Source organism: Eptesicus fuscus, chromosome 5 (genome assembly GCF_027574615.1).
Source record: "Eptesicus fuscus isolate TK198812 chromosome 5, DD_ASM_mEF_20220401, whole genome shotgun sequence".
NCBI classification, from domain to species: Eukaryota; Metazoa; Chordata; class Mammalia; order Chiroptera; family Vespertilionidae; genus Eptesicus; species Eptesicus fuscus.
Window position 1 is genome coordinate 1,344,227 of NC_072477.1, and position 25,469 is coordinate 1,369,695.

The window sequence follows — 25,469 nt, forward strand, 5'->3', positions numbered from 1 at the left end:
ATGGCGTGTTGGTCCGAGGGGCTGACTGGCTGCTCCCGTGTCCCCTTTCACAGGTGGCACCTGCAGCGTCTGGAACTCCAGAAACCCGCTCCTCGGCCACGGATGTAACTCGGTGTAAATAAACAGCTGAGCCGGGGCAGGTGCGGGAATGGCCCTGAACGCGAGGTAGAGCGGAGCCTGGCGGGTCTGGCTGTGCCGTGTTGCCCGATAATTAAAAGCCCGTGCTAGTTCCTCCTGCAGGGGACGCCCCAATAGTGGGGCAGAGGGCAGTGGGGTGCCAGGACAGTGAGCCCTCCCGCCTGCCCCCCAGCTCCTGGCGACTGGGGGCTGTCCCAGTGCAGGTTGTGTTGGCCAGTCCTTGCAGGGCGCTGTTCTGGGGCGTAGTTTCAGGGTGCCCTCAGCACTGGTGGGAGCACGGGGCGGCGGGCCTCCCCGACTCGCTCCCGACATCCGCAGCAGCTCGCTGCGATTTCAGCGTCGGGTCGGGAAGCTCAGGGCTGCGCTCGCACCCATGGTTCTCTGCCAGCAGCGCTGCCCGCCATGGTGCCCACACTTTCTGTGGGCCTGGAGCCGGCCCCCTGAGCTCCGGGCTGTGGCCAGGCTGCTGCTCGGCCGGCACTGGGGATAGCGCACGGGGTCACTGGTCATGGAAACTGTCAGACCCGCTTGGAGCGCTTGGTGAGGCACGGGTTCCTGCGTCCCTGCACCTGCTATTCTGCCCGCACTGAGCCGCCTCGTGGCTCTCCCTGCCCCTCGAGGGAGTCTGTGTGTCATCGTTCAGTTCGGTGCCTCCCGTGGCATGTGTTTCCATGATGTGACATGAAGAGAGTCTGTAATGGAAGTCAAGCCCACGCCCTACCAGTGTCTGGCTTTGGTCTGCATTAAACGTGTAACCTCTGTTCACGCGAGACCAGTGGGGTGTCTGCTTTCCGTGCTGCTCCGTCTGCCAGGGCCACGGCAGCCTGAGTGGTTAGGAAAGAAAGGATCGCCATGTGAGCACGCACAGCTCACCGCCTGTCCTGAAGCCCTCGGTTCGCCGTGTGTGATAGAAGTCGGCAGGTTTGAGAACGGAACCAGTTTTCCTCTGCCAGTTGCCACGTGGTCCTGAGGGTCTCAGCCTAGCCTGTGCTCAGTGACTCGAAGCAGAGACGCTCAGCTTTCCGTCGGCACTTCAGTCCCGGGAGCCACACCTGCCGTTGATGTGCCGTCTGCCGCAGGTGTGCTTCCCGTGAGTGGGCTCTGCCCTCGCTGTTGGCCGTGTCTGAAGTGCTCGGGTATTCTGAGATACACAGAGTAGCACAACTTAATTATTGATGAAATAAAAAGCCTCTTAGCTTATCTTGGCAGTGGAGACAGGGTGTGCGTCTGAGGCGTGAGTTCTCTTCTCGTTTCACCTGCCCTGGCAGGCGGGCGGGCTGCCAGCTCTGGCTGGTGGCAGTGGCCTCGGGGTCCCGTCACAGAGAAGGGGTAACGTTCCCCTTTAAACAACCAGGACCGGGAGGCGGGGAGGGGCTCCACGCCCCGGAGACCGGCCTCACTCCGCGTCCCCCGGAAGCCCACAGCCCACAGGAGCATCTGGCCCCGAGTCCTCCCAGGGCTTCCGAAACGCGCCGCCGCCACAGGCTTCCTGCGCCCTCCCGACTCGTTCCCTGGGCAGGTGTCTGTCTGTCTGTCTGTTGAAGCTCGTCCCGTGGCAGCAGTGAAGTGTGTCTAGTCCTGGCCTTTCCTGCAGGTCCCCTGGTCTGGCGCCTGCTGTCCTCCAGGGGAGCGGAGAGAAGGCGGCCTCCCGGCCACGCACACGCGGGCGCACGTGTGGGAAGAAGCACGTTGGACGGGTTAACATGCCCATCACGCCTGCTGCCCCGAAGAAGCCATCGCGTGAGGGTAAGGGACGCGCGCGCGCTCGAGCGTGAATACCCGACGGCGGACAGGACACGGCGGTGCTGAGGGCGTCGCAGGGACTGGTCAGGACCAGGTGGGGCGCAGTCTGGCCTCGGGGGTGCGTGATGCTGCCCCCCCCCCTCCGTGCGTGCCCGTGTGGCACCTCTTCCAACACGGGGTCCTGAGCACGGAGGCCAGGGCGCGCCCAGTTAACACGCTGAGCTCCCGGCGGCGGGACACCTTTCCCCGGGAAAACCTGCCGCGCAGCATCCTCTGCCCGAGCCCCGGAACTCCAGCTGCAGATGGGCCTCCAGCCCGTCCTCCGGGGAGAGCGGTCTTGCCCCCAGCATCAGACCTGCCCGGCTGCCAGGCCCTGCTCCTGGGCGGACCAACACCAACCGCCTCATCTCCCGCGGTCCCGGCGATGCTGGGTCATTGGTATAAGAACCTTTCCGCTCTCCAGCCTTTTCCCGTTGCGCATCCTCTCACACTGCTGGGCGCCGAGGCACGGAGGCCGGGCACGGCCCGGAGCCTGGGCAGCGAGGCCCTTGCTGCTGGCTCTGGGGCCTGAGGTCTTGTCTGGGCACCCTGAAGGCTTAGGCAGGTGGGCTGGGGCCCTCGGCTCCTGGGTCCACATGCCCAGGTTTCACCTTCCCGCCCTCACCCGACCCGGCCACCCCACGGGAGGGCAGGCGTCCCGGGACCAGCACAGCTCTTGGGTTGCCCCTGGGTCAGGGTCTGGGTGCGGGTAGGGTGCAGGCTGACCAGCAGCCAGTGCAAAGCCCTGCGGTCCCGAGGTCCCACAAGCCTCTGTGATGGGATGGGGGGGGCGGGGTCCAGGGCCCCAGGGGGCTGTGCTGGGGGGAAGCCGCTGGGGACGCAGAATTGCATCCTGGACCAGAGAGCCAGGTACCGGTGACCCTTTGGGACGGGGCACTTCCGGGGGAGCCCCCACCTGATGCCCAGCCCACAGTAGCTCCACCAAACCTGGCCCGGTGGCTTTGACCACGACTGTCTGCCCAGGGGCTACACCTGTGCCCTGGCAGCCTGCAGAGGGTACCCAGGGGGTCCCTCCAGTGAGACCCCAAGAGGCTGGTCTGAGCCCCACTGCGTTGGGGGGCCTGCCAGGCTGGGTGAAGAGGGAGGACCCTAAACAGAACCGCCCTGCCCCGCCCCCCACAGCCCTGTCTGCGCCCCAGCACCTTGACCTTGAAGTCTCCTGAGCGGGTCGCTCACTCCTCCCCAGCCCCGCCCGCCTGTTGGTTTCCCTGCGGCCGCCAGGCGGCGCCCGAGGCCCGGTCTGGGGCCCCAGGCCTCCCCGGCAGGGGGCGTGCGGAGGGAAGCGGGCGGGGCCGCAGCTGTTGCTCCGGGGCTGCCGGCGGCGGCGCACCTGTGCTCGCCCAGGGGGACGGGCCCACGCGCCAGTGTGGGGGCCCCAGGGAGGCGTGGGGACCTCACCGCATCGGACTCGCCCCTCGGAGCCGGGTCGGGCCCTGTCCGGCTCGCCCCCCACAGCCGACCGCGCCCCAGGCGTCAGGGCGGCAAGCAAGGGCGTCTGTGCCGTCTGCCCGCCGCTGCCGCTGCCCGTGATTCCAGAACCTTCAGGCCACGCTTCCTGCCAGCCTCCTGGGCGGCCCCTGGGCTGTGAGGCCCGCAGCCGGGCGGTGCCTCCATTCTCTGCCCCTGGGCCCCCCTGGGCCCTGTGATTTGGGGTCCAGGACAGGAGAGCCAGAGAGAAGGAAGAACCAGAGCAGTGGGCGGGCTGGGCCGGGCAGGAAGGGCTGCTGCGGGGGGTGGGGAGGGAGCTGGCCTTTCTGGGCTTCAGCGTCCCCCCAGCAGCCCCCCTGCTGCCCCAGCAGCCAGCGGGGGAGGGTGGTAGTGGCACCCCAGCAGCCTCGCTTGCTCCTGGGGCCTGGTGGGGTGGCCAGGGCACAGTGGGTGGGGTGGGGGCTTAGCTCCGGTCTCTAGCTTGCAACCGCCTTTGTCCAGGCAGGGCCAGGAGCAAGGCCGCCCGCCTCCCCACTCCTGGCCCCAAGCTCTCCCCGCTCCAGCCCCCACCTGCCCGTGCTGTGCCCCTGCCGACCCGAGCCTCACACAGCTTCACACCGGCAGGGGCTGCGGGCCACCTGGGTGCTGGGCTGGGTGGCTGGGGGCCCAAAGGCAAGCTGTGCAGTGGGACCCACTCCTGCCGGAGCCCTCAGAGGCCCCTGGCCCCTGGCGACGGCCTTAATGCTGAAGCGTCTGTGTTGCTAGGAGCTCAGGGCCTTTCTCCGGGGCCTGGATCCTAGCAGACAACAGTGCTTCTTCCCGGGACGGACACCCTCGGGTCACAGCCCCTGCAGCAGGCGGTAGCACACGCGGGCCACCGGCTCCGGGGGACCAGCACCCGCACAGACCCAGTGGGCTTGGGGGGGCCCTGGCTAGCGCTGTGTTGTCACACAGAGAGGCTGTGGCAGGGGACCAAGAGGCCGGCTGTCACCCTGGGAGGGGGTCACGATTTCTTCCCCAGGAATCAGCCCCAGCCCCGCCCTCCTGGCCCTTCCCCAGGGCACCTCCCGGGGACTCCTGGCACTCGGCCCGCTGCCTGCCCGCCCCAAGCAGGGTCCTGGGTCAGCTCCCTCCCTAAGGCCCAGATCCACCCGTTGACGTCATTGAGGGCAGGAGCCAGGCCGGGCCTCCCAGGCCCCAGGTCTCTGTGCCCCAGAGACGCTCTGGGCCACCGGCTGTGAAGTGGGCAGTGACACCCGCTTTGTCATGGGGTCGAGAGTCCGATGAGGTGCCCACAGAGCCCTGGGGGTGCGGCCACTGTGTGGGAAGGAGCCAGTGGGCCGCACCTCCTCCCAAGGAGCCCCTCATGTCTTCCCCTCAGGCCAGTGTGTCCCCGAAATCCTAGGCCCGCAGGCCCGCAGGCCCGCCCCTTCTCTGTCAGCAAGCAGACGCGAGGCAGGGCCTTGCCAAGGCCGCAGAGGCCCAGCTCCGGGCTGCACGCAGCCTCCCTCCCTGCTCGCCCCGCCTCGGGGTGACCACCAAGCCCTGGTGACTTGCTATGCCGTGGCTCCTGCAGCTTCACCCAGCACCTCATATGGCTGTGCATGCATGCTGTATGCTGTGTGCATACATGTGTTCCATGTACATGTGGGTGTGAATGCACACACAAGTGCGCTGTGTGCATGAGTGCTGTGTGCGTGTGTTTGCAATGATGTGCATGTATGTACGGTGTGCATATGTGTGTGTGTGTGACAACGCAGGACACACATGCTCGGCTAGGGCATCCTACTGGCCTCGGGTGGGCAAGGGGCCCGGGTGGGGGGGGCTAGGGCTGGCAGGGCCGCCCGGCGGCTGCGAGGTGTCCCGGGACCGAGGCCCAGAAGGAAGCCAGCAGAGCAGCGATGGTGGGGCCTTAGCAACGCCGCACAAAGCACTGGCCTACTTACTCCCGCCCGCCCGCCCTTCGCGCCTGCAAGCGGGGGCGGGGACTGTGGCCGGGCGCAGGGCCTTGGATTCTGGAGGCCGAGCCCTCCCTGAGGCTCAGCTCCCAGCCCTGGAAGCCCTGGCTGCCGGGCCCCGCCCTGACCCCCTGACCGGGGATGCTGGGCGGCCGCGGGGCCCGGTCCTCTCCCACCAATGGGGGTGTGCTCGGCCCCGGGGTTCGCTCCTTGTGCTCTGGGCGCTGTGGACCCGGTGGTTGTGAAAGGGCTGTGCACGTTTCCAGCCCCAGAAATCTTGGGGTTCTCTGTGCTGCTGGGGTGACCACAAGCCTCGGAAGTCTCTGTGACTCAGACCAAAGGCCTCAAACCAAGGCCCCCAGGTCAGGGCAGAGTCTGGTGAGAGGGCGTGGCGGGACCACCCAGGACAGAGCCCCAAGTGCCCACCCAGCCCCTGGACAAGGCCCAGGGAGGGGGGCCCTTTCCACGCGGACACCCTTAGCCAGTCAGCCCGTGGGGGTGGGGCGGGCTGGCAGCACCGCTCACCTGGCCTGACTTTGGGAGCCAGCTCTGAGCTGGCCGCCGCCTCCTGCAGGAAGCCTGCCTGGCCTACAGCCACTGCTCTCACAGCGGGGGGCACGGGGACAGGCTGAGCAAGCCACCAGGGGAGAAGTGGGGCATTTGTGGGGCAGCCTGAGGGGCCCTGGGGGGCTGTGAGGTCCACGAGGGAGGGCCTGCTGCCACTGCCCACCCTGGGCCAGCCCGACCGGCAGGGTCTCGGCGGGGCCATGGCGGGTGCCGGCGGCTCCCTGGGGCGGGCGGCGGGCCAGCAGGGCTGTGAGGGCGCTTTGTGGAGCACCGGGGACAGTCACCCGACACCATGCTTCAAAACCAAATGTTTTCCTGACCTCACCCGGGAGCAGGCTGCTGGCACCCCGGCCCGGGCTCCTGCTGGCCTCCTGTCCCCACAGGGACAGACTGTGGGTGTCAGGGAGCAGGCCTGGCCCAGCCCCCCCGCCCTGGGAGTCTGGGGGCCATGTGACCCATGTCCCCACCCCTCCAGCCTGGAGCCTGACCCCTCGTCCACCAGATGCTCCCTGCGCCCCCATCTGCGGGAGGAATGAGGAGTGAGAGGCCGGAGGGGAGCAGCGGGCACCGCGGGAGTGGGAGTTGGGGCTGACCTTGCGTGCACACGCGGATGTGAATGTGTGTGCCCCCCCCCCCCCGGCACCGGCTGCAGCTGCCCGCCCTGCCCCCATCAGCCCCCCCTAATTTATGCCGTGAGGGGTGAGGGGGCTGGCCACTTGCTGGTCCCCTGCCTGGCGGAGGCTTTGTCCCAGGCGGATTCCCAGCGGCCGGCCGCCTTTGGGAAGAAAGGGTCCTTCTCCGGCGCGTGATGAGGTCACCCTCGCCGCTGGGTGCACAAAGGCCTGCCCCCCCTCTCCCGGCAGCTGCCTCTTTGTCCTCAGCTCTCAGCCCAGGAGAGGCCCGGGGCCCCAGCTCGGCCTTGCGGGGGGGGGGGGGGGGGGGGGGGGGAGGAGGCTGGGCCTCTTCTTGGGGAGGGTGTACTGGGGGAGGGGAGGGATGGAGCAGCCCCCTCCCTGCTTTGCTCCCAATGAGTGACAGTTGAGGGGCAGACCCCACCCCAGATCCATGGGCTCTCAGCCCAGTGAGGCTTCTGTGTCCAGCTGTCTGTCTGGTCCCCAGGACAGGGGCAGGAGCTACAGGAAGGGGAAGGGGAGCCTGGGGTGGGGTGCCCGGGACCACCTAGGGAGGGGCAGGCAGCTGTCCCCTGGCCTGGGGCGGGCTCGTCACCCGCAGGGGTTCTGGGGTGTTCCTGTCCTCAGCTGCTGAAGCCAGGGCTTGCCTGGGCCCAGGACTTCTGGCATGTGCGTCTGTGCATTGTCTGTGCGTGTGCGTGTGCATCTGTGCATTGTGTGTGTGCATTGTCTGTGCGTGTGCATCTGTGCATTGTGTGTGTGTGCATTGTCTGTGTGTGCGTGTGCATCTGTGCATTGTCTGTGCGTGTGCGTGCATGTGGTGGGGGGAGGGGCTGGCAGGCCTGGGGCCCCTCAGCACCTCCCAAGGAAACCCCCACAAGCCCAGCTGGGGAGCTCCTGGGGATCCCCGCTCCACAGGGGTTGGGGCTGAGGCTCGGAGAGGACAAGTCTGCTCAAAGCCACGGCCGGGGGGAGGTGTCTGCTTTCCTGGTTTTGTGACCGGACAACCCAGGGGTCCGGGCCGCCTGTCACGACTTGCGCTAATTCAGCGGAGACAGGGTGCCGCCTACATGAGCGCCGATTGCAATCCCGCCAGGTCACCCCCACACACCTGCTCCGCCCCCACCAGCCCGGGACAGACCCCATTCCCACGTGAGCGCCCAGGCCCCAGGGCGCACAGCTGGCGAGGTGAGGAGGTGCTGTCTAGTCAGAACCGAACCCTCCGGGTCAGCAGAGCAGGGTTCCCTTTCCTTCGCATTGGGTTCAAGTGTTCTCTCTGCCCAGCGCCTTCCCGCCGCCCCGGGAGCCGCCGCCCCGGGAGAGGCCTGGCCCCAAAGGGACCCGCTGGGCTGGGCCCCAACCCGGTGCGGTCCGCACAGGCTGGGCGGGACAGGTCTCCCAGGTTGTGGGGTGCTGGGGGCTTCGGACGCCCCAGTGGAGGGGCCTGGGCAGGGCTGGAGGGACACGGAGGGCGGAGGCCTGTGACTGTCTGGGGCGGGGGTGGGGGTGGGGCAGCGAGGGCTGGGGTTCGAGAGCCTCCCGCTCTGCCCAGGCCGCTGGGAAAGCCCTGCACTGGGCCCCGGCCCCCGGACCCCCGGCCCCCGGCCCCCGGCCCCGGCGGGAAGCTGGGTCAGAGGCGGTGGCAGCGGCGGGAGCTGCGCGCTGGGGGAAGGGATGGCCGGACCCTCCGCCCCGCGAGATGGGCTGCTCCGGTTGCCGGGAGCCCAGTGTCCATTGTGCCGGTAGCTTAGCAACAAGCTCCTCGCCGGCCCCGCCCCGCCCCCGCCCCCGCCGCATTCCGGGCAGCGCCGCCCCCGCAGACCTCCCGGCCGCACCGCCCGGACCCAGGCGCCGCTGCCGCGGTGACGGTCTCCGGATCACGCAGCCTGCCTTCCGGCTCCCATTCCCTGTCTTGGCGAACAGAGGGACGCGGGCCTCCTGGGCCAGTTAAACCGCAGTCAGATGTCCGCGTGTTTTCTGGGGGCGCGGCAGCAGGCCAGGCTGCAGGGCAGGGGGCAGGGCGGCAGGAAGGGGTTGCAAAGACAAGAAGGGGGGCCTGTCTGGAGGTGGAGAGGCCAGAGAGGGGCCGCCTCCCAGAACTGTGGGCCTGGCCGCCTCTGGGGCTGGAGGCGAGGGGTCCTGCAATCTGGGGTCACCCGGAGGCCCCTCCTCAACCCCAGCCACAGATGCCCAGGACTGGCCCCCGAGCCCAGCACCCGCAGGCCACCCAGACTCTCTCAGAACCTGTTCCCCTCCCCCCACCCCACACCTGAGAACCAGAGACACCCCTGGCCCTGAGGTGAGGGGAGACTAGAGGCTGGAGGTGACCCAGGGGACAGGGTAGAGACCTCTGACTGACTTCTTTCCCTGCCCAGAGACAGAACAATTCATGGTCGGAGCAGCCTGGGGCATTTTTACTTTAAAATAACCAACAGCAGCCCCGTGGCTCAGTGGTTGAGCTTCGGCCTATGAACCAGGAGGTCAGGGTTCAATTCCCGGTCAGGGCACAGGCCCAGGTTGGGGGCTCCACCCCGTGTGGGGTGTGCAGGAGGCAGCCGATGAATGATTCTCATCACTGACGTTTCTATCTCTCCCCTCCCTTCCTCTCTGAAACCAATAAAATATATTGAAAATAGAAATAAAACATCTTGTTTGTTCAAATCAGGACCCGACAAGGTCCGTGCAGCCATGCTCCCGCCGGGGCGGCCCTCTGGGCTCTGCCAGGTGCCTGGGAGACAGTGACCCGAGAGGGACCGGGGATTCCACACGAACATCCCGACCGAACTGAGAAGTTCAGTTCCAGTGGACAACAGCGCAGTCTCGAGAAGAGCGAGGTCGATGGTGCTAGAAGCTTCCGTGGGGCTGCACCGAGCTGCCCGATCCCCAGTGGAGGGCGCAGGAGGCAGCCGACGGATGGAGGATTCCCATCTTTGGTGTTTCTCTCGCTCCCCTCTCCCTTCGTCCCTGAAATCAATTTTTTAAAAAAGGAACTCGAAGGAAGGGACGGAGTTTGAAACTCCTACTCCCCGGGCAGTGACCGCCAGGCCCCACCCTTGTCCAGAGCCCGTGGGGCCTGGAGCCTGCGTTTCTACCCCGCAACCCAGCCCCACACCCGTCCCGCGGGCGCCTGCGGCGAAGGCTTGGGAGTGGGTGTGTCCCGGGAACAGCAGCGTCTGGGTCTGTAAAGAGCCAACACCGGTGCCCGGACGCGTGTGGCAGGGATTGTAGGAGGCAGTGCTGTGCTGTGGCAAGAATGGGCTTGACAGCCGTGCGGGCTGCAGGAGCCTGTGACCCCTCGGCCTCAGGCCGCCCCCCTGGCGGAGGCGGCGGAGGCGATAGGACGCAGGTCTGCACTCCTGACAACGGGCAGCAGGCCTGGCTCTGGCTCCCTGGTGGCAAAGAGGTGCTTCTCACACCTTCATGTTCGAATCACCTGGGGAGCCATCTAAACGCACCTTCTGATTTGGAGGTCTGGGGGACCCCGACTGTGCCTCTGGCCTAGCTCCCTGGAGAGAAGGGGACCACGGCCGGCACAGCTCGGGTCCCAGGGAGGAAAGCCTGCCGGGGAGCAGTCCCGTCACTCCAGGCACCAGAGCCCTGAGCAGGGCAGGCGCCGCCAGCACCCAGCCAGGCTCGCAGGGAGGCCGGGGGAGGAGCGTGCAGTCCGTGCGGGGCGGATGCCCAAGACGTTGCCATGGAGACAGGCGGTGCTGAGCTTTGGATCCTGTCAGAACGGCCACCCAGCATTTCTTCCCCAAAGCGCATGTCTGAGCGCAGACGGCGAGCACCTGGCTCCACAGTGTGTCCCAGGACAGGGGTGTCATCTGCCCGTCACTGCGGCTCCTGGACCCAAGGGCCCCCGTCGGCTGTGCAGGGTCAGCTGGGAGGGGCCCAGGGCAGGGACGGAGAGGGTCTGCCTGTGCCAACTGCTGGGGCTGGCACTTCCGGAGGCTTTGTGGGGGAGGGGCTACACTCCCAGGTGAGAGGCGGACGGATTCAGGTCCTGAGGGGGGGGGTGAGCCTGGACTCTCGGAGGTGGGGGGGCCACTGCCTATCGCCTTCAGCTGCCTTTGAAGGAAGGTGCACCCAGGAGGGAATCAAAGAAGTGGCTGGAGGCGGTGACCTACTCAGGAGGTCAGGTCAAGGTCAAGATCAAGGTCAGCAGGGAGGCCAGGAGGGCTCCAGCTTGCAGCTGAGCCAGACCAGGGTCCTCACCTGTGAGGGGCACTGTGGTGCCAAGCGTGCCTGCCTGTGCATGAGGGCTGATGGGTCGTGGGAAGTAGGGCAGCGGCCGGTGGGCAGGAGGATGGGGGTTCCTGTTAAGTGGGGGCAGAGAGAGCAAAGGACATGGGAGACGGGAGGAGGGATGGAGGGCCAGCCATTCACACACCCCTCCCGGCCCCATCTCCTAACAGGGCGCCCACAGCGGCCCGCCCCTCTCTAAAGGGACAGATGCTGGGAGAAAGCCGATTACTGTCAAAGGCTGGAGGCTACGACCAGTGCTCGGTTAGCGTGACCCAATTCTGAGCTATTCTGGGCCTGGTGGGAACAGAACAATTCCCTCCCGCTGATGCCACGCCTGCACGCAGCCTGACTTTGAAATGCCCTCTGCCGGGCACAGACGCAGCACGGGGAGGATGGCGGCGCTGCGAGGCCCTGCAGGCCCTAACCTGCTTGCCGAGGACCCGCTGTGCACGGAGCCCGCGGGGCAGAGAAGGCCCTGTGGGCACCCCCCTGTGCCTGTGGCCTGCAGCCCCTCCCTAAAACCCCAGGTCTCTCGTACCTGACTTGAGGGTAGGCCACATACCAAAGGCGTGAAAAGTGCCCCAGGACCCGGCTTGCCCTTGATGGGTGAGCTGCGGACAGACCGGCGTGCACAGCCAGGCCAGGCCCACGTCTGGAGGGGCCTCCTGTCAGCTCAGCCCCGGCTCGGGCCTGGCTGAGGTTGGCCAAGAGCAACCAGGCCACAGATCTGAGAGGAACTGACTGCTTCTCTAGGCCTTGGAGTTGGTTTTCTGGGGGGAGGGGGTATTTGTTATGCAGCACATCTGTGGTGACCGCTAACTGATACACCTGCCTTGAAAGTTGTGGAGGTCAATTGAAGAGCCATTGGCCCATGCCCAGCCAAAGGTTCTGTTTTGGGTTTTACTATGCAACTGACTAGAAGCACAGTGGCTAGATGACCTGCATTTGCCAGAGAAGTCTCCATGTCCAGTCTTCTCTCCGTTTCCTGACTATTCAAACACCCCTGAAGCAAAAGAGCTATTCGAGTGCCTCCAAGGACAAAAGATATTATCAGATCCAGTAGCCCCAAAATTCTGACCTTGGAATTTGTCAGAGAACGGGGGCTTCCTGGCGGTGGCAGCCACAGCCCCACCCCCACCAGGGATAATAATGTTCCCTGAGCACAAATTGTGCCAACATCGCCATTGTGCCGTGCAGAGGGCGGATGTGTCGGGGCAGGCATCCCCGAGGGTAGAGTGGGGTCTGGCTGACTCCTGGCGAGGCCTACCTGATTGTCCCAACCCCTTCCCTTGCTCTGTTCCCAGCACGCACTTCTCCCAACTGTGCCTGGTCCCACTGGGTGACCTGCCTGAGGGTCCCAGCTCACACCTTCCTGGGAGGGCCTCCTGCTCCCCCCACTCCAATTCCTAGCAGCCCCCAGACCCTGCCTGGCTGCCAACCCCTTGGAACCTCTGGGACCCCAGCAGAAACCTCTCCCTCTGTCTGTGGTCACAGCCCAGGGGACCTCACAAGGCAGGACCTCACTGGGCAGGAGTGTGGTATGGAGGTCTGGTGGGCGAGGCCTGGAGCCCAGTCTCCTCTGTGCCTCAATTTCTCCACCTGTGCAGTGGGCAGAGGAGCATCATCCCTCAGGCCTGGGCTCTGCGCGGACCGCCTGCTCACAAGCCGGAGGCAGGCGCGCAGGTGTGGCCTGGAGAGCAGGCGGGAGAGCAGATGCAAGGCCAGGGGCTGAGGGCCAGGCCTGGGGCGGGGCTTCCTGGCGGAGGCGGTGGGAGCTGGTGCAGGCAGACCCTGATCCTGGCCCGAGGGCGGGACCCTGGCCGGGCCCTGGGAGGCGGTCTGAGCCTCCGAGGGCAGCAGAGGGAGCTGGGTGTCACGCTGGGCCACTCAGCAGGGGTGGGTGGGGCAGTGCAGACATTTCCAAGGAAAAGCAGGGCCACGGAGTGCCTGGGCGGGGAGCGGAGTTACAGGATGACCCCTCGCCATGTGACCAGCCCCGTGCTGCTGACTCAAGGTGACCGCCCCTGACCTGACAATTGGTCACTCCCTGGCCCTGAGGGTGACCACGTAGCACAGCACAGGATGCGGGGGGGCGGCTGAGCAGGATGCTCCCGCTCAGGGGCGGGAGGGGAGGCCCCGAGAAGGCACCCCTGAGAGCCTGCAGGTGCAGAGTCGGCCCGGAGCTCTGTGAGGGCTGGAGCCCAGAGCAGGCCCCCGCGGGCCTTGCTCCACAGCCCCCGGCCCTCCTGTCCCCAGGCCCGGCATCTGGTCTGAGGCAGGGCAGGTCCTGGAAACGGGCTAAGCCCCTGGGGAAGGGTGCTGGTTCCAAGGACCCCGAGGGGACGAAGGTCTAGCAGAGGCTGCACAGCGTGTGGGAGCGGGGAAGCCCCAGCCTACGGACAGACACTAGGAAACTGGTCCTCCTGGCGCTGGGACCCACAGAACCTGGGATGGCCCAGGCCGGATGGCAGGTCTGGGGCCCTTCAGGGAGCACGAGACACCAAAGCATCTGAGTGAGAGGCAGGGGCCTGGGGGGAGGGGTCAGAGCTCTGGGACACAGGCGGACATGCTCTCTCCTCCCCCTCCCCCTCCCGTCCCAGGGACAAGTGGCCCTTTTTGCAGCCAGTGGGGGTGGCCACACACTCGTCCTTTGTCCCCGTCGTCCAAGGCCCGTGGTGCCTGCTACGCCACAGGAAGCATCAGGGCCGGAGGCTGCGTGTGGCGGTCCGGCTGGGCGCTGGTGTGGGGAGGGGCTCCGGCCTCCAGGACACGGGACTCAGTCAGTGTGCAGGGCAGGGGAGCGTTTATTCTCCACCAGGCGGGTCGTGCGCACGCACAGTCCTGGGGCCCGGGGCAGACGCCAGGCCCGTGTGTGGGGCAGGGATGCCAGCCACACCCAGAGCTGGAGGCCAAGCCAGGCAGGTGACATGTGACCGGCCCTGGTGTCCGGCCCCCCCGTCCTGGTGCACCCCCTGCTGGCCCCGACCCCCGAGAAACCCTGGGGTTGAGCAACAAGGGATCCAAGGGCTCCAAGCCTGGCTGGCTGGTGGGCAGAGGCCCGCCCACCCCAGGCTCCTGGGTGACGGAGGCCGTGTCCTCGCGGCGGAAGGCAGGCAGCTCCCGGCAGGCACAGGAGGCGGCGGGGCGGCCCTGGAGAGACGGCTGTGCAGCACCCAGGGGACAAGGCCAGCCTGGCCCACCAGCGCTGGGGAGGGGGCAGGGGCCAGGGTAGGGCTGAGGTCCCCACAGGCCTCATGAGCAGCCGGGCCTTGGGGGTCGGGGGTCCCCTGCACCAAGCCCCTGCCCCCTCCTTCAGCCTTGTCTCCCCCACCCCCTTCCCGCCTGGGGCCACCACCTGCATCCCTGGGCTCAGACCCAGAGGAGCCCTGGCAGTGGGGCTTAGAGAGGCATCGAGCAGCAGCTCCACAGGGACACTGGGCAGGGCGGGCCTCCCTCCCCCCTCAGGGCCCCGAGGCCAGCAGGAGGCCCCACCCCACCATCTGTCTAAACAGGCCCAGCAGGCGCCCGGCCATATAAGGCGGCCGCAGCGCGAGCCTCCCTGCTGGCCCAGGCCACCCGGCTCCCGGGCCTCCCGGCGGGCAGCCCACTAGTCCGGGGTCTTGGTGGCAAAGGTCAGGTAGCCAGTGTGGCCCACGGCCTCCTTCATGGGTGCGCCGCTGCGGAAGGGGCCGGCGTCGGGGCCGGGGCCGGCGCCCAGGTCGGGCGGGGGCAGGCTGACGGTGCGCACGTTGTACACCTGCGGCAGCACCTCCACGGTGCTCAGCTCCGAGAAGCCTCGCGCCGCCAGCGCCTGGCACGTGCGCTGCACCTGCTCGATGCACGGCGAGAAGGAGCAGAAGCGCCCACCTGCGGGGAGGACACGGGTCAGAGGGCAGGACCCCCAGCCCCCCGCGGCCTCTGTGGCTGGGACTGCAGGGCAAGCCGCTACCCAGCCCTCGGGAGTGAGCGCTGATCGAGAAACCCCAGTGTGAGCCAGCAGGGTGGGTGCCCAGACCTTCCATGGGGTCTGAGGCTGGCCATGTGCTCAGGCCATGAAGAGCTGGGGTCAGGGGCCAGGGCAAAGGCTGGGCAAGGAGTTAGGCAGAGCCTTGGCATCCAGCTGCCAGCTCATTTGGCCCAGAACAGCTCTAACCAGATGGCCCTAACCAGACATCCCTACCCACACAGCTCTAACCTTACAGCCCTACGCAGACATTCCTAATCATACTAGGACCGCCCTAACCACACAGCCCTAACCACACAGCCCTAACCACACAGCCCTAACCACATAGCCCTAGCGGGTGAGGCACTGGGTCCCAGGAGGCCAGAGGCTGTCCCAGCTCCCAGGAACTGGAGGCACCTCCTCTGTGCAGGGCAAGCAGCGAGGATGGGGGGTGGGGGTGGGGTGAAAGCCTCCTCCTGCCTCCCTCTGGGGCTGCCTGCAGTGCCCCTCAACCTGCCCGGTCCCAGTCCTGCAGGGAAGGTTCTGGAAGCCAGGGTGGGGGCGGGGTGTGGCCCGGGCAAGCCTTGGCCTGACTGTGCGGCCTGGTCACCCACCATACCCTACCGGGAAACTTGTCTCCCTCAGGGCTGCAGGATCACCAAGAGGAGACCTGACCCCCGTGTTCACTGCCAGAGACACCGAGGCCCCACACGGCGGGGGGAGGGGAGGAGCTTCCAGAGGCAACGAGCCCGGGGCCTGGAGAGTGGGGGCCATGCGTGGCTGGGCCAGGCTCCCCTCGGGCAGGTGAGCCCGGAAAAGGCCAGAGAGCCTCCGGGCCCAGAACAAAAGAGCCGAGGGGATGAAAGGAGCAGCGAGGGAGCAGCAGATGGCGTGGTGCCCAGCGGCTGCAGCAGCGTCTCGGCCTCAAGGCCACGGCTGGGCGCCGGTTCTGGCCTCCCCGGACTGCGGCCTGGACCCCCCCGTGCCCTGGAGCGGGGTGGAGAGCAGGGAGAGGCGCTGGTGTTGAGGCAAAGCTGGGAGGGCAGAGCCGGGGGAGCCAGAGCTGTCCCACTCCCGGCCCCAGGCCACCTGGGCAGAGACCAGGAACCTGGAGTCCAGGGCGAGCCTGAGCCAGCGGGCAGGGGCCACTGCCACCAGCCTCCCGCGGGGGCCACCACCTTGCTGGGGGGCCACCACCCTGCCACGGGGCCACCACCCTCCCCCAGGGGCCACCACCCTCCCCCGGGGGCCACCACCCTCCCCCGGGGGCCACCACCCTGCCGTGGGGCCTTGCTTTCCGAGGAGCAGCCCCTCCCTGCAGCCACAGCGCAGCAGCGGGAGGGAAGGGGCTGCTGCCCAGCCGCTCCCGCTCCAGAAAAGGGAAAACCCAGGCCCAGCCCGCGCCTCCCTGGCTGGGAGCCCACTTCCGCCTCCACGCTGGCTTCTTCCCTAAAAGGGACCAGATGCCTGGCTCCCGGCTGGGGGGAGGGGCAACTCCGACTCCGCAGGGAACCGCTGGGTCAGGGGTTGACCTCTGACCTCCGGCACACCCGTGGTGCAGGTCCCCCCTCAGCAGGGCTGCCACACCCCCTCCTCGGGTGGGCACCCAGTGGAGCCCGTTCTCACCGGCCTGACTCTTCCACCCTCCCCCTCCGGCCAGGTGACCTCCGAGGCCATCCCGCCCCTGCTGTGTGGCTGCTGACCTCTGACCTCTCTGGGCCCAGAGCCAAGCCCCCAGGGCACACCGCTCCCAGCACCCCACGCACCTTCAACCTTGAGGGCATCCCAGGCGTGGCCCACGGCCTCCCACGGCGACGGGATGTCCAGGAAGACAGCGTCTGCCACGTGGCTCACGCCGAAGCCGCTGCGGCACACGTCCTGGTTGCGCACGGTCACCCAGCGGCTCAGGCGGTGCTCCTGGAACTCCTCCCGCGCCTTCTCCGCCCGCTGCTGGTGGAACTCCACCGTGTGCAGGTGGCCGGTGGGCGCCACGGTGCGGATGATGGCGTGGGACACAGAGCCGCTGCCCGTGCCTGGAGGACAGGACGGTGTCAGGGGGGACGGCCGGGTCCACCCAGGAAACAACCCCGGGAGACCCACAGAGGCCCCCCCGTCAGCTGGCCCGGGTACCAGTGGGCATCCCTCGTGAGCTGCCTGTCAGTCCTGCTGCCCTGACTCCGGCTGGGGGAGGGGTCAGCGGATGTCTGCCCGGCCCGGTCCCAGCGCAGGAGCAAACCTGCTGCCCAGCCCTGGGGGCCGCGTGCTGGGAGGGGCGGCGGCAGAGCAGACAGAGCGGCCTGGGTCTGTCCCATCGCCTCCCACGCGTGGTTGGTCCCAGTTCCCGGAGCTCCAGGCTCACCAGGTGGGTCTGTCCTTCCGCCCCTCAAGCTCCTCTGCCCGCCCCTTGCTGCCCCTCAAGAGTCCCCTGACACCAACTCACCACCGGCTCCCCTCCCCGCCGGGCACCGCCTCCCAGTGTCGCCCACCATACAGGCCACCAATGCCCGACTTCCTACCCTGCGGCGCCAGCTGGGCCTGTGTCCCCCACCCCCCTGACACCCCTCGGGTGCAGGTGCCACCTACTTGATGACAACGCCCCAGAGCACGGCCCTGCACCCCACTCCGACCTGGCACCTAGTGTCTACCACACACTCACCAGCCACCTCCCAGCTACACCCAAACCGCGCTCAGCACTAACAGTGCGAAGCTGGACCCGATCCCACGCCAAGTCCACTCCCTGCCAAGCCTTCCACAACCCAGCCGACCACACCCACTGCTCAGCAGCCTCGACTCCCCGTCCCCCCCACATCTGATCCACCTGCAACGCCTGCCCCGCCTGCCTGCCCCGCCTGCCCCGCCTTCCACGTCTCTCCCGACCGACCGACCCGCTGCTGGTCCTGTCCCCACCTGCCCGCCGAGGCCCATCCCTCCTGGCTCATCGACAGCCACCAGCCTGGCTGCCTGCAATCGCCCAGCACCCCCAGGGGGGCCGGGGTGACTCTTTCTGCACAAACTGGCCGCGCACCCCTTCCACGCAGGGTGGAGTCGACTCCCACTGACGATCTGTGTGCTGTCCCCCCCACACACACCTCGTTTCCTGCTCCTGCCAGGCTGGTCTCTGTGCTGCCTCTCACTGGGGCCCCCGCTTGCTCTCCCCCGGGGGTGACACTCTCCAACTCAATGTCCCTGCTGCAGAGGTCCTCTCTGACCGCCCTGCCTGGAGGGACCCCTCTCTGAGTGGCCTTCAGACACGCAGCTGTCTTACAAGCTTAAGCCATCAGCACACTGCCGTGGTGCCGCGACCTGACCACCGGTCCCTCTGAGAGGCAGGACCCTGGTCTGCCTGGTCCATGGCTGTGCCTCCAGGTCCTAGAAGGGAGCCAGACACCAGGGGAGCAGAGCGGCCCACGGACTGGCCCTTCTTCCCCGGGAGCAGCGAGGCCTGGCCAGAATGCAGCACGGCTGACCCCGCCCTGAGTCCGGCTGCGCCTGCCACGGCACCCCACGTGCCTCGTGCTGGGCGCTGCCTCTGCCCAGCCCACCCACTCTGCGACCCAGGGCCTAGCCCTGCCTCTTCCTATCTCAACGCGTTTGGCTGCGCAACAGGGACCGTCCGATTGTCCATGTGGAGAAACTGAGGCCCAGAGAGGAGCAGGATGGCCTGAGGCCCTCAGAAAGCTGGCAGCAGGGGCACCAGGGCCTCTCATGACCCCGACCCAGTGGCCCAGCCCATAAGGAGCCTGCTGGGAACCCAGGGCCCCCGGGCCGGGCCGGGGCGGTCCGTTGCCAGGCTACAGGCTTCAGTCTCCACCCCAGGCCGGTCCAGCGCCCCGGGCGTGTCTGTGTGTGAAAGGCCTGCGAACAGCTGGCCTCAGACCCTGTGCCTGCACCCTGGTTTCTGGGCTCAGGTCCATGAGGCCCTGGGAACTGTGCCGGGGCAGGCTCCCCACCGGCCACCAGCGTCTCCAAGTAGCCCTGGCCGCCCTCCAGGAAGGGCGCCTCAGCCTGGGCCTAGGGCTCCCACTCGCAGCAGCCGGGGACCGCTGGGCCAGCCACGCTCTGCCCTGTCAGCACAGGGTTAGGGAGTGGCAGTCAGTACCCTGGTCAGCACCAAGGGCACGGTGGGCCCTCCCAGCCAGACAGGCAGGGCCATTCCTGCCGCCCGCTCCATGCTTGCTCTAGTCCCATCAGCTCTCACTCAGAGCACAGCACCAGCCTTCCCACCCACCTCGTTTCTGCCCTCACTCCCTGCAGGCAGCGCCCCAGAAATGTCCTATTCCAGCGGTCGGCAAACTCATTCGTCAACAGAGCCAAATACCAACAGGACAACGACTGAAATTTCTTTGGAGAGCCAAACTTTTGAAACTTAAACTTCTTCTAACGCCACTTCTTCAACATAGACTCGCCCAGGCCGTGGTATTTTGTGGAAGAGCCACACTCAAGGGGCCAAAGAGCCGCAGGTGGCTCTCGAGCCGCAGTTTGCCGACCACGGCCCTATTCAAATAGAAGTCAAGCCCAGCTGGTGTGGCTCAGTGGTTGAGTGTTGACCTATGAACCAGGAGGTCACGGTTCAATTTCTGGTCAGGGCACAGGCCTGGGTTGTGGGCTCCTTCCCCAGGCGGGGCGTGCAGGAGGCAGGTGATCAATGATTCTCATCATCGATGTTTCTCTCTCTCCCTCTCTGAAATCATTACAAATAGACTTTCTAAAAACGGAGGTCAAGTAGCCATGCCTGCCTTCAGGAAGGGCATAGCGGTCACCGTCTGCCCTCCACCACCGTGTCACTGCTGAGGTGGAGCGATGCAAGCGGACTCACCAGACTCGCAGACCACAGAGCCGGGCCGAAGCTCCAGCATCATGGTGAGCAGGGCGATGTCGGTGGAGTAGAGGATCTGGGTGCGGTGGGGCAGGTTCAGGGTCCAGAGCTCAGGCGTGGGGTGCAGCACGTACACCCAGCCCCCTCGGCCGCAGGTCACCTTGGAACCGAAAGGGCGGCCGATGAGGTCCACCGAGTGCCGCAGGGCGCCGTGCCGGGTCTGGGTCTGTGCTCCGCGCTGCACGCTCACCGCCACCATTGCCCCGTGGCCCAGGGACAGGATGGCGGTGTCCCCCTCTTTGATCAGCTCCTCGTACCCCACGAAGCTCATGGTGTGGCTCTGTGGCGGGGGCCAGGGACCTGGAAGAGGGACAGGGGCGTCAGCGTGTACAGGCGCCAGGAGGCAGGATGTGCGTGGGGACCCCAGGTCCCCGGCCACGGGGAGGGGCTGGCTCAGCCCGGCACTGTCCCCCGGGGCCGCGCCTCCCTGGCCGACACGGAAGCCTCCTCGGTCTGGGGCGTGAGGCAGCAGCCATCAGCCCAAACAGCCGGAGGGACGGAGGCCAGACCCCGCCAGGACTCCCTCCGCGTCAGGCCCGAACCCTCCCGCCTCGCTCCGCCGGGAACCGGGCGCGCACCCGCGGTGAGGGGGAGGCTAGACGCTGCGGGCCCCTCCCCCGGCCCTCCGGGGCGGGCTCCGGGGCGGGCGGGCTCCAGGGCGGGCGGGGGCCGAGGGACGCGGGGAGGCGAGGGCCCCGCCAGCGGAGAACGCAGCCGCGGCCGGGCCGGCACCGGTCTGGGCGGGACCACGGAGCCGCCGGAGGGGCGCGCGGGACCCCGGACCGACCCCCGCCCGCGCACGGCCCCGCGGACTCTCACCGACGCCCCGCTCGCTGGCCTGAGGGAGGGTCCGCACGTGGCTCGGCGGCCGCGGTACTTCCGGCTGCAGCCCGGCGCGTGGCGCCCGCCGATGACGTCACGGCGCCCGGCCGTCGCCGCGGGATCCGGGGCACGTGGCCGCTCCCGCCCGCCGGCTTCCCCTGGGTGTGATTCCTGTGTTTACGGTCCCGCCCCGAGGCCCGCGGTCGGGGTCTGCCCGCGGCCGCCGCCCTGTCCCCTGGGAGGACGCTGGGCCGCGGACCTGTGGTCACTGCAGCGAACGCCCTGCCCCTGCCCGGCCCGGGGTGCAGGTCAGCGGGAGGCCCTGGCCGGTCAGCCAGGCTGCAGGAGGGCAGGCGGAGTGCAGCAGAGGCCTCCGCCCAGGCCCGCTGCCCCCTGGGCCACGTCCAGGCTGCAGGAGTGCAGAACTGCTCTCAGGAGGGGGGGCCTGGGCCCCCCGAGACCCGGTGCAGGGAGAGCTGGGTGGACCGGCTCACTTTGGACTCAGTGGGGACAGTGCCAGCGGCCTGAGCCAGGGACGGGGGAGGGGCAGAACCGGGAAGGCGCAGTCTTGTGCCTCAGCCGGGCTGACTCAGAACCGGTTCCTCCTGCGGGGGAGGCGGGCCGGAGCCGCGGACTGCCGCCAGCGCTCAGCGCCCTGCAAGGAGGGCTTGTCCCGTTAGCCCTGGGGTTAGGGATGGGGCTTAGTCTAGGCCAGTGATGGGCAACCTCTTGAGCTTGTGTGTCAAACTTCGCCAAAAAACTGAGCATAACTCGGGTAGTGTGTCACTTTGAGGAGAAAACTAACTCCAAGACTCTAGTCGCAAATGTTTCATCCTCGGCATGCGGCCGCGTGTCATCAGAAATGGCTACGCGTGTCAGTGCTGACACGCGTGTCATAGGTTCGCCATCACTGACCTAGGCGCTATCCGAGGCCACACTTCTGGGCCGGGCTGGTCTAGCTGGGCTGGTCTAGCCTGGCAAAATGGGAGAGCCATCCTGTGGGGGGCTCTGAACTCTCCCTCCTCTGGGGCCAGGACTGGCCAGTCGGTGGCCCCGGAGTCCATGGTGGGAACCCAGGTGCCCTAGCCGGGCCTGGGTCTGGGATCCTCAGGGACAAGAAGGTGAGGGGCTGTGGGTGGCCTCCCTCTCTGTGGGCTCATGGCCCCGTGGGGCTAGCACTCTGGCCGCTAGCTGCCTGTGTGGCTGCTTCATGGCCTCCCTGCCTCCCTGCCTCCTGCTCTCACATGAGCCCGCCCAGCGCACCCGCGGCCCACCCTCTGTTCCAGTGACTCTGCCTGAGTCTTTGCGCCGCCTGAATCACTCCCTAATTGCTCCCCTGAGAGAGAGCTGGATTTTCCACTTCTCCTCGTGAGTTCCTCTTTCCCCAGCCGCTCCCCGTGGTGTGGGGCCCCGGCTGGGCAACTGCTCAGCCTAAATTAGGACGGTGTTTCTCGTGGTCCCTCTCCCCGCTGCCTCTGGCCATTCTGGCTGCCCCTCCTGCAGTCCGCCTTCCCACCTGCTCCATCTGAGCCGGCCAGCGCTCGGCCTGAGTCCTCAAGCCCTGGCCTCCCCTGCCCCTCCCCCCACCCAGCTGATTCCCCAGGTGAGGCTGGCACCTTCCTGGGCAGAGTTTGTGCGTGAGGGAGGGACCATTTCACAGACGGGGAGAGTAAGACTCAGCGAGGTGGAATAACTTGCCTCAGGTCACACAGCCCCTGCAGCCCGAGTGGAATTGGGATTTAAAGCCAGAGAACTAAGGGCAGGTCTGGAGAAAGGTGGGGAGAGGCAGGAAGGAAGCCCTGGAGGAAAGGGAGAAGCTGAGGGTGCGCCCAGGGAGGCTGCTCCGTCCACGTCCTGGCCGGGGCAGGTGAGGTGAGGTTCCTCCTCTGACCAGCCCAGCCGGCCGCCCACTGCGCTGACTCCAGGGCAGCCCCGCCTCTACTGAGCACCGCCAGCTTCCTCTGGGTCCCGCAGAGCTGAGGGACGGACGATGCGAGCAGGAAGCAGTGGCTGCCCTGGCCGCGCTGACTCGGGCTCCAAGGATGGCCGGTGCCCAGCCCGGCCCCTGCACCTGGCCCGCCCACCTGCTTGCCATCACCACGGCCTGTGGATGGTCAGGGCCTCCTGTGGCTCCCTCCCCCTCCAGGGCTGGCGGTAACCAGGTGTGATTTCTGAGGAGCCCGCACTGGACACGGGCCAGGTGATGTCACCTGGCTCCTCTCCTAGACGCCACCCAACCGGCTCCTGTGGGCCCTGGGGAACGTGGAGAGCCCACAGTGGGAGCTGGGTCAGCCAGGGGCTCCCTCCACCCCACACCCTGCTGCCCTGCTCTGCGGCCACCAGGCCCCAAGCAGCCCCGCCTGGGGTGGGGCCGCCCTCACCTTGGCATTTGGGTCCAAAGGCCTCAAAGTTCCCCTGCCCTCCCCTGCCCCGGCTGCTGACCCCCTCGCTGTCAGTCTGAGTCCAGCTCAGGGAGGGCCCGGCAGGTTGGCACAGGGCCAGCCACTCCAGGTGCTGAGGGACTGCCGGCCCGCTGTCACCCACCGGGCCCTTCCCTCTGCTTATGTGCAAAACTGGACAGAACCCCAGCCCAGAAGCCGAGGGTGCCGGAGCCCACAGGGTGGCCCCGGGCTGGGCTCCCTCTCCGTGCATGCGGACCTTGCCTGTGCAGGGAGTCCTTCCCTCTCCCCACCCCCAAAGTGGCCAAGCCCTGGGCGGCCTGAGGGTGGGGGAGGGGGCCTTCAGAGCCCCTGCAGAGGCTGAGACAAAGAGGAAGCCCTGAGCGCCCCCCCCACACACACACACACACACTCTCCAAGCCGGCCTCCAGGGCCAGCAGCTCTGGTTTCTAGAAACAGGAACTTGAGCCTATCAGGCCTCCGGAGGCGGAGGCAGCTGCAGATATTTCTGAAACGGGGGAAGGGGCTGCAGGAACCCCAGCTTAAGGGACACCTGCTGCCCAGCCAGCCTGCACCGCTTGCCCCTGTACAATGGCTTGTTTTATGAGCCTGAAAAAACACCAGCACCCAAACACAAAAAGCACTTGTGGGGAGCAGGTCAGAGCAGGCCCAGGTGAGAGGGAAGAGTCGGGGTTCCTTCTGCGGTCACCACGGGGCAGCCAGTGAGGCTCCGCACCCTTTGATGCCCGCAGAGGTGAAGGGCCTGCTGGGTGCTCGTCCCTGGGTCTCTGCTTCAGGGCGCCCCGGGCACTGGGACTCCTGGCTCTGCCCTCCCCCCCCCCATCTCCTCCGTCTGGTGTTTGTTCGCTGGGATGCTCACTCAGGGCCAGTCTCTCCCCTCGCTGCCCGCAGAGCTCACTGTGCAGGCCTGGGGGGCGGGAGGGGGTGTTTCATACACACATAGATGAGGGGTTCCTCCTTTATTGCTTTATTCTTTTTTAAAATATATTTTTACTGATCTCAGAGAGGAAGGGAGAGAGAGAGATAGAAAGATCAATGATGAGAGAGAATCATTGATTAGCTGCCTCCTGCACGCCCCCTACTGGGGATCGAGCCCACAACCCAGGCATGTGCCGTTGACGGGAATCGAACCTGGGACCTTTCAGTTTGCAGGCCTACACTCTATCCACTGAGCAACACTGGCCAGGGCTCTTACTATATTATTTTTTTTTAAATATATTTCATCGATTTTTTACAGAGAGGAAGGGAGAGGGATAGAGAGTTAGAAACATCGATGTATGAGAGAGAAACATCGATCAGCTGCCTCCTGCACATACTGGGGATGTGCCCACAACCAAGGTACATGCCCCTGACTGGAATCGAACCTGGGACCCTTCAGTCCGCAGGCCGACGCTCTATCCACTGAGCCACACCGGCCAGGGCTCTTGCTTTATTCTTAAAGCAGCATCTGATGGGTGTTAACCACAGGTGCTCCAATTCACGCTTTAAGTCGCGGTATAACCCTCCACACGGGCTCAGGCCCCCCACCCTGCCAGCCCCTCTCGATGGGCATCCAGTTCTATCCACGTTGATCTGTGTGTGTTTTTCGAACTACAGGCCTCTATTGGCCGAGGCCGCCCTTTCCATAGGCGGAAGTGGGATCTGGGGTCATGGAGCGGGAATGTTTTTAACTTTAATGGATATCCTGCCAAAGTCCTTTCCGAAAAAGATGTAGCAATTCACAGTTGTGAACGCCTGTCTCCCCGCGGTCCAGCCCACAGCTCACTCTGGCGGCTGTCCCTCTTTTACGTTCTGCTGATCTGGGTGGGTTAGGGTAGTGGAAGGTAGTAGAGTCATTGTTCTTTAAATTTAATTTGCATGGTTCTGGTTTTTAGGGTTTTTTTGGTTGTTTTTTTTTTACATCTCACAGATACTTAATGGTGAGCGAGTCCTCCGATCTTTGCCTTTGGGGGTTGGTGGGGAGGCTGAACCTGCCCCCTGCGCAGAGGGCCAGGCTGGGGTCTGGAGACAGGCTTTGCACCGCCCAGCGGCCTCTCTGGGCCGCACCTCCCCGCAGGGGCAGGGCCCCCACAGCTTCAGGACTCGCCCAAGGTCAAGGCACCGCGGGTGCCGGCGGGCTGGGCCGGAGCCAGACTGCGCCTCCGGCTCGCTTTCACTCTGCACCAAGATCGCCCCGGAGATGCCTGGGGCACCTTGAGAAAGGTCGCGGTTGGGAACCAGCGGGACGGCGCGGGTGGGGGGCAGTACCTGCAGCGGGAGCCCGGCCCTGGCCGCTGTCCTCGCGGGGACTGGGGGGCGGGGAGGCGGGAGCCAGGATGCGGACAAGCCCGAGCTTCCTCAGAGCCTGGCGGCTCTCTGCCTCAGTTTCCCGCCCGGCGGCAGTGTCGGGGAGAACTCCAGGGGGTCCAAAGGTCTGAGGTTCCGGCTTCGGGGTCCCGGGCGGGCGGCGGGCCGGGTGGGCGGGATGCGCGGGGTCCGGGGAGGGAGTTCTCCGGGTGGGAGGCCTGGGGGTGGCTTGGAGCTGCGGGCGGCGGACAAAGCGGCGACACCACCCCGCGGCGCGGGCCAATGGAATGAATGGGCTATAAATAGCAGCCAATGGGCGGCCCGCGTGGCGCCCCTTAAGAGCCGCGGGAG

General features: G+C 66.8%; 1 protein-coding gene across 2 annotated transcripts; it reads right to left on the minus strand.

The window, feature by feature from the left end:
- Window positions 1–13,557: 13,557 nt before the first annotated feature.
- Window positions 13,558–20,556, minus strand: TRMT61A (tRNA methyltransferase 61A). Of its 2 annotated transcripts, none has more exons than XM_054715711.1 (4): window positions 20,410–20,556; window positions 19,531–19,890; window positions 16,481–16,747; window positions 13,558–14,638 (listed from the first exon to the last, which is right to left on the minus strand). In XM_054715711.1, exons 2-4 carry the CDS (start codon window positions 19,859–19,861, stop codon window positions 14,379–14,381), a joined length of 858 nt encoding a protein of 285 aa, XP_054571686.1. In that variant the 5' UTR covers window positions 19,862–19,890; window positions 20,410–20,556; the 3' UTR covers window positions 13,558–14,378. The 2 variants fall into 2 exon arrangements, with proteins under 2 accessions (XP_054571686.1, XP_054571687.1); XM_054715712.1 differs by lacking the exon at window positions 20,410–20,556 and adding an exon at window positions 20,169–20,230.
- Between the last annotated feature and the right edge of the window lie 4,913 nt (window positions 20,557–25,469).

What these genes read in the sequence shown, in the direction of transcription:
- TRMT61A (XM_054715711.1), bottom strand. Translation starts at nt 19,861, where the DNA reads ATGAGCTTCGTGGGGTACGAGGAGCTGATCAAAGAGGGGGACACCGCC. An exon ending in CTCTGTGGTCTGCGAGTCTG is followed by an intron (nt 16,748 to 19,530) that starts GTGAGTCCGCTT and finishes CCTGTCCTCCAG; the next exon opens with GCACGGGCAGCGGCTCTGTG. An exon ending in GGATGCCCTCAAGGTTGAAG is followed by an intron (nt 14,639 to 16,480) that starts GTGCGTGGGGTG and finishes TCCTCCCCGCAG; the next exon opens with GTGGGCGCTTCTGCTCCTTC.